General features: G+C 43.1%; 1 protein-coding gene across 2 annotated transcripts in view; it reads left to right on the top strand.

Annotated features, from left to right (window-relative positions):
- Nucleotides 1-7,091, top strand: part of ARMC1 (armadillo repeat containing 1) — a 35,432-nt gene extending 28,341 nt beyond the window's left edge. For both annotated transcript variants that reach the window (XM_003797233.3, XM_023517556.1), the window contains 3 exons: nt 4,613-4,729; nt 4,836-4,910; nt 5,824-7,091. In XM_003797233.3, coding sequence (XP_003797281.1) covers nt 4,613-4,729; nt 4,836-4,910; nt 5,824-6,015 — 384 coding nt within the window. In that variant the 3' untranslated portion in view covers nt 6,016-7,091. The remainder of the gene's footprint in view (nt 1-4,612; nt 4,730-4,835; nt 4,911-5,823) is intronic.
- Nucleotides 7,092-7,676: the final 585 nt, after the last annotated feature.

Here is a 7,676-nt window from a genome sequence, read left to right as displayed (position 1 = left end):
CCGGGCTGGGGATTCGAACCCGCCACCTTAGGTGTACGTGGCTGGTGCCTTAGCCGGTTGAGCTATAGGCGCTGAGCCTTTCTTTTTTTTTTTCTTGAGACAGAGTCTCATTATGTCACCCTTGGTAGAGTGCTGTGGCATCACAGCTCTCAGCAACCTCCAACTCTTGGGCTTAAGTGATTCTCTTGCCTCAGCCTCCCAAGTAGCTGGGACTACAGGTGCCCACCATAATGCCCACCTACCTATGATTCTTATATTTGGATGCTTCATATAATCCTGTATTTCTCAGAAATTTTGTTCATTTCTCTTCATTTTTTTTCTTAAATTTTGACTGGGTTAATTTGAAAGCCTTTTGATTATCAAGCTCTGAAATTCTTTTTTTTTTTGAGACAGAGTCTTACTATGTCACCTTTGGTACAATGCTGTGGTATCACAGCTCACAGCAACCTCAAACTCTAGGGCTTAAATGACCTCTTGCCTCAGCCCCCCAAGTACCTGGGACTATAGGTGCCAGCCACAGTGCCCGGCTATTTTATGTGGTAGTTGTCGTTGTTTAGCTGTCTTAGGCTGGGTTCAAACCTGCCACCCTCAGTGTATGTGGCTGGCACTGTAACCCTGTGCTACGGGCTCTGAGCCCAAGCTCTCAAATTCTGTATTCTGCTTTATTTAGTCTATTAAAACTTTCTCACTGTCTTTTGACATTCCCTAAATGACTCCTTCATTTACAGAATTTCCTTTTTTTTTTAATTATTTCTCTCTCTGAAGTTTTCATTCATGTACTGAATTATTTTTTTAGTTTTTTTTTGTGTTTTGTTTTTTATCTTTCTTATCTATCCAATTAACCTACCTGTGATCCATATTTTGAATTCCATATCTGATATTTCAAAAATTTTCTTTTGGTCAGGTTGGAGTCCACTACTGGAGAATTTGTGTAATCTTTTGAGGGTGTTGAGGAACCTGTTTTTTCATGTTTCCAGAGTTTTTACACTGTTTTTTCCTCCTCTTGGAACCTCTTTATTGAGCTCAAAACAAAGAGCTTTGGATTCCCCCATCCTCCTCTGCTGGGACCTCTGTGCACAGTGTAGAGTGGGAGAGGCCTCCACCCTGGTGTTGCTGGCATTTTGGTTCATTTGGATCTCACACCCCTGCAAGAGTGTTTAGGTGCTCGTGGTTGCATGCTAGGTTAGGAAACTCCCAGTTCTCAGGCCCCTAGGTGGTGCTTGAATCCTGGTGCTGGCAAAATTGTTTTCAAGGCTCCCTGAGTACAGGTGGTGGCTGTGATAGTGAAGGGGGTAGGGTTATCTCTGGGTCTAGAAGAATGGTCTGGCAAGAGAAGAGCAGATGCACTGTGAGCCTCTGGACAGGGTGACAGGGCGACAGGGCGGAGGGCCCCTCTTGACAAGATTAGCAGAAGCAGGTGGTTGTGGGATGCACAGTCACAACTCCCTTTCTTTGTCCTTTGAGGCCATAAAAGCACCCAGATTCCTGGTCCCCACCAGACCCAGCTGCAGCAGGGGCTGTGGGGGCAGCTTGGCCGGCTGTGCACAGGCTGCCAGATGATCTGTGGGCTGTGGCTGAGAGGCCCTGGCAGTGGAGGTTTGGTGGTGCCAGGGACTTGCTTTCAGGGATAGGAAGTTCCTCCCAGAAGGGTCAGGGAACTTGGGGAGAGGACTGCTAGCCTTACCATCCCTCAGGGGAGGTGGCATCTTTAGTCTTTGGGGAACTCCGTAATGCTTACTCTGTGTGTGTGCGTGTGTGTGCGCGCGCATTACAAGCCTGTGGTAACCTGGACATGATAGATACTCAGTCAGAGGTGGGGCAGCCACTGCCACATGTCCAGACTTAACTGTTCCCTCTGGAACCCAGTCCTGAGAGGAAGTAGCCATGGGTGCCTAGGCAGCAGTGATGGCCTAGGGGAGAAGGGAGAGAGAGCCCGAAATGGTAAGGAGCTAGTGCCCTAGAGCCCTTTGTCCTAAGGGGCCTGCATGTGTGCTGCTCTCTCCACAGAGCTGAAGGAAGCCCACCCTAGATGCCGTGGCTTCAGGAGACCCACTTCTCTGGGAACCCACTGCTTTCCTAGGGCCACTGTGGTCTGAGTAGGTGCTGGGGAGTGTTAGCTGTGGATCTAGCAATGTAGAGACCCAGGGACTGAGATTCCAGGGTCAGGATGTCGGTGGAAACATAACCTGTCTGTGCAGGGAAGGAAATGAGCTGCCCATTCTGTGCAGGACCAGGACATGGTGAGTGGAGTCCCATTGGGGGCTGTAGCTCCCTGCTAGCCTGGAACTGGTTGTCCCACAGCTCATCTGCACATCTGCACCAAAAGCTCAAGCTTGGGGGCAACAGATAAGGCTACGTCTAAAGCACAGGGTGGGTGGAGGAGGGGAGGTCCCTGTTTTCATGTCTCTTCCTGGGCTGCCCCACTTTAAATGAACGAAATGACACGTTGGATGCGTGGCCAAGGGGGGCTCCTTTGGGCAGACAGCATGGAGAAGATGCTGGGGGAGTGCCATGCACTTGGCAGTCTCACTGCAGCTGTAGCAGGATGGTGGGAATTGTCCTAGGTGTGTGTAGGAGAGCTTGGACTCTCTTGTCCCTCTTCAGTTGGACGGGGCTGTGTCAGCCCAGATTCAGCCTGAGAGTGGGGTGCTGCCTAGCTTCAGACTCCCAAAATGACCAGAAAAGGGCCCTGAGCTTCTCAGGCAGACTGCACTGGTGGGATACCGAGGGGAGTGCACTTTCAGGCCCACAGCTATGTGCTGCAAGATGGTAGTCCCCACTCCAGAAACATGCTGGAAAGCCCAGTTTCACTGACGCGCCCCTGGCAGGTGGGGGCAGCAGCCAGGTCAATCCCAAACTCAGACAGAGGGCACGGCCACACCTTGTGCCTTGCTCACTGAATGGCATGTGGGACCTATGACCAGAAAGGCTGGGGCTCCACCCAGCAGCATGGGTGAGAATTTGGAAACTGCTGTCTCACAGGTGGCCCACAGCAGGGTGGTGGAGATGGAAGAGCCCAGGCATACCAACGTGTCTTCTCAGGGGCATGTTGGTGTGCCTGGGCTCTTCCATCTGTCCTTGAAGCTACATGGTGGCTGCAGGCACTCCTGCAGTTCAGAGGTATCAGGGCTCTCAGAATGGTATCTGGCTCAGGCTGCTCTAGGCTTGGGTACCTTTGGGGTCTCCAAGCAGTTCCTTAGGTATGCCTGAGACCTGGGCGGCAGAGATCTTAAAAGCTCGTCTTGACTGGTAGAGCCTAGGGACTTCTCTCTTACTATTTCACTACATCCAAGAACTTTCCCACCTTCTAGCCAGCCCCTGGTCAGGCAAGATGCTCTGAATCTTCTCTGTACCTGCTTTTAGTGCTTCTGGTCACTTTCTGGTGAGTTGGAGCATTCTCTCCTAGATAATCTGTTTGAAATGTTGCAGTCTACTTACTATTCTGGTTCCTTTCCGTGGAGGAGGCACATACTGCCAGTGTCCAGTTGGCCATCTTGATCCTTTCCAGGAACATTCAGAGATAGTGATTTGGTCTTTGGGCTGGAGGTAGAGTGAGCTGTGAAGAGAAAATGCAGCTAGTTTGTAATCCATTTCCACTTGAGATCTTGTGTTGGGATGGCTGACCACTTGATACCCAAGTGGATATGTCTGATAGACAAATGTAAAGGAAGTCACATGGGAGTTAGTAATAATAGTGATGGCTGAAGTGATGAGATTAGTCTGAGGACCAAAGCAGAAAATCACTTAGTTTTAGGCAGTGGACCTTGGAGGTAAGATGAGACAGAGCTGGAATAATTTGTTGAGTTAAGTGGAAGAGCAGGATAGTGTAGGTAGTGCATTGAAGCATTGATGAGCGTATGTTATATTGTGCTGTGAATAATATCAGAGGAAAATGAGAACCACAGAGAGGATATTCATAACCTGTGAGAATGCAGGGTAACAATTGAGAATATCACAAATGAAGGATGCAGTGGTATTTATAAATAACAAATGCTTTGAGGAATAGTGACTCAGGAACATTGAGTGCCCACTAATTCTAACTTTAGTCTAATAGAATTTATCCCGATAGATTTTTAAGCTGATTTTTCCTTTATAGGGCCAGAGAGCAAATATTTTTGGCTCCCAGTGGTCTCTTGCCATAAGTACTCACTTTGCTTTAGCATGGTGATATGTAAACAAGTGGATAGTGGATGTGTTGCATTCTAGTAAAACTTTATTTACAAAAACAACTAATGCACTATAGTTTGCCCATCCTCGAGCTAGAAGAACCTCTGCTTTTTGGCATTTTTTCCCCTGTATTATTTTGTTTTGCTTGATTTGTGATGTACATTAACATTGGCTAACTTCCAGATAAAAATTATTAACTCTACGTGTTAGTATTGAAGCTTCAGAAACCTTACTGGAATTATAAGTCTGCTGATCTGATCCTATAAAACTTAATAAACTTGACTAAGCACCCGCCAGTCCATGCCTTGAATTAAGAGGTGGTAGAACTGAAGTAGGTGCATTTGTTACTTTGTCTCCCTAAATATATTGATTAGCTCAATATGGTATTAATTAACTTTTGCATTGTTTTACGTATTTTGATAGCAATTTCCTTTTACTTTTTCAGTCTCGGAGAAATCTATGTGAAGAAGCTTTGTTAAAAATTAAAGGCGTTATTAGCTTTACTTTTCAAATGGCTGTTCAGAGATGTGTGGTGCGAATCCGTTCAGATTTGAAGGCAGAGGTTAGTATTTTAAATGACTGAATATTTGGGGGGTTATAGGTAAACAGGTCAAGTATTGAAAGTACTTGAACAAGGTTTGAAATTGTTCCTGTTTATCCTGGCGTAGGCTTTGGCATCAGCAATAGCATCGACCAAGGTTATGAAAGCGCAGCAAGTTGTGAAAAGTGAAAGTGGAGAAGAGGTAAGATTTACTTAGTTTTCTCATACCTAACTCTGACCCTTGATTGTTTCTTATGGCTAGCACAATGCCAATACTTCCAAAACAAGTGAGTTGCCAAATGTAAGAATGTGGTGTTTCTTGGTTAGTGGTTAACAGTTAACTGTTTTAGAAATATAGCAAGATCTTTTGTGGATTTCAGAGTTTGCTCTTTGGAATAAAATTATTCTTTCAGGGGAGATATCTTGTAGTTTTTATGTGGACATAAAGGATACATGTTTTCATTATGTTTATATTTAAATACAGTAGAACCTCGGTAAGTTGACCACCAAGGTACTATTAACAAACTGGTCAATGTATGGAGGTGGTCAACATAAGGAACTAGTCCTACTGTCCTGATATGTACATGTGGTGCATGTGCAGTCTATGAAAATTAGGTCAACTTAAGGAGGTGGTCAACTATGGAGGTTTTAACAAGTCTTCCTAACCTTAACAAGTCTTGCTAGTATAGAAAATAAAGAATTGACCATTTGGCAAGTGATTCAGGGTGAAAATTCTTGCCTATTGCTACTCTTCCCCCTAGTTTTATGTAGGAAAAATAAATCTGTATACCTTGAGCTTGTTTGGGTCCCCATAGAAGGGAGATTCCATGACCTGCAGTGGTCAGACACTTGGCTTCAGTCATCTTTACATTGACAGAGTTGTTCATTTGCTCCTAGGGGTTAACTTCAGAGTTCCCATTTATGCTCTACTTCTCTGTGCTTATACGGTGCTCAACAGTTGGGCCCACTGTCATATAAGAGGCAAATTTTACAGGGAATAGAGTCCCTGGGAATGAATATACAATTAGAAAGAGGAGTAAAGTTGACCTTTACGCCATATTATGTATCACATTAAGTTGATTTTGTAATAATGCTTAACTTGTTTTCTGTAACAGATGTTGGTCCCATTCCAAGATACTCCTGTGGAAGTAGAACAGAACACAGAGCTGCCTGACTACCTGCCTGAGGATGAGAGTCCCTCAAAAGAGCAGGACAAAGCAGTGTCCCGTGTGGGCTCACACCCAGAGGGTGGAGCTAGCTGGCTGAGCACAGCAGCAAACTTTTTATCCAGATCGTTCTACTGGTGACTTCAATTTGGGGCTCAAGGACTGTGTGAACCAACAAGGGGCCAGCTTTCCATTGTTGTGGTGAACTGTCAAGTGCAATTTGCAATAAGTTATCATGAAAAGTTTTTAGATTACATAATTGCGTATGCTGCATTTTACATCTTATTGGACATTTTACCCCCCACTGAGTGGTAAAAAGGACAGAGGCTACGGGTAGGATCGCTTTGTTTATGAAGGTATTTTGGTTTTGTTTTCCTTCGTTTAATTGCCTCACTTTTTAAACATGGGTCCACTGTAAAAACCAAACGTGTATGTGCAGCTTTACATTTTATTTTACATGAAGCACGTGATTAGGAAAACTTTTCTCCTCAAGCCTCAGGACCTATCTGAAGAGTTTTTTTGGTAGCTCAAATTGTGCATGAATTACTGAACATTTTTCTCTGCTTTTCTTCACGAAAGATGCAAGCTTTGTTACTCTTCACTGAAAGTTGAAAACATTTCTCATTACCCTTCTTTTGTGCCTTTTTTTATTTTGCCAACCATGTTTATCGAAAGGATATTACTAATGACATATTGCAAATTAAAATATATTCATTTGAACATACTAGTTCCCTAAAAATACAACTCTACAAAAACTTAGCAGTCTTGTTTGTTATAATTTTAGTAAGATTAACAGAAAATCATTTGAGAAGGATTTTGGAGAGTATTTGAATGTGCCCAAATGTGGTTCTAGTTCCCTACTGTCCACTTTGGTTTATATCAGCTCCGGAGAGTTGATTCCACCACGATGTTGCAAGCATCTGTCAATGGTCTCTAGGCCTTACTTTATGATCACACACTATCTTCTAGAAAAAAAATAATTGTAGTAAAAAACTGACAGACTTGAAAAAAGAAAAAAATTGAATGCCTGTAATGCCATAGTGCCACTTTGGGAGAGTCTAATTTTAAAACATGAATCGTTTGGCAGAAGCCTATTCAGTAGATGTTTCTTTGTGTTGTCTTTTATGAATTTATTATTAAAATGCTGCAGTCTCGTTGAATGAAAAAAGACCTACATGATTGCTTATAAAGAAATAAAGCCAGCCTTGGTCACTTAATCTTGTTTCTCATGTCCAACCAGAAAAAAAGAACTTCAGTGAAGGTAAGATTAAATAAATATATTTACATATATATATATTTTTGGTAGGTAATGTATGTAATGCTTTATTACATTTCTGAAATATTTGATAACTAAAATTTTCTTTTTAGAAATTCAGCTAACTCCAGATACATTTTAATGTTAATATGAGTAAAAACTAATAGGAAAAAACTGAAATTCCTTTGTCACCAACATGTAGAGCTGCTATTTTACTACTAGGAGAATGTGAAGTGAAAATTTGATCCTGAAGGTTTTCCTTGTATTTTTATCAACTCTTTTAGAGAAAATTCTAAGTGTCCACTGTCATTAGAAAAAAAGTGATTATAAATCTATCATCGTCAGTAAGTCTTGAGTTCACTAACATTGTGACCTTCTGGAGGGAGAGATATTGAGGATATTGAGGTGATATTCCAGGTGTTTGGTCTCAGGTTCAAGTGACACGCACAAACTGAAAATAGAAGCTTTCAGAGCTCGTATTGCTCTAAATGCATAATACTATACAACTTGCTGCCAGGACCAGAGTGTTGAAGAAAGAAAAAACCAC

This window comes from Otolemur garnettii, unplaced genomic scaffold, assembly GCF_000181295.1.
Source record: "Otolemur garnettii isolate 467f Iridium unplaced genomic scaffold, OtoGar3 scaffold00113, whole genome shotgun sequence".
Classification (NCBI taxonomy): Eukaryota; Metazoa; Chordata; class Mammalia; order Primates; family Galagidae; genus Otolemur; species Otolemur garnettii.
The sequence above is the reverse complement of the archived record's forward strand: the minus strand, read 5'-3'. Positions and strand labels throughout refer to the sequence as shown.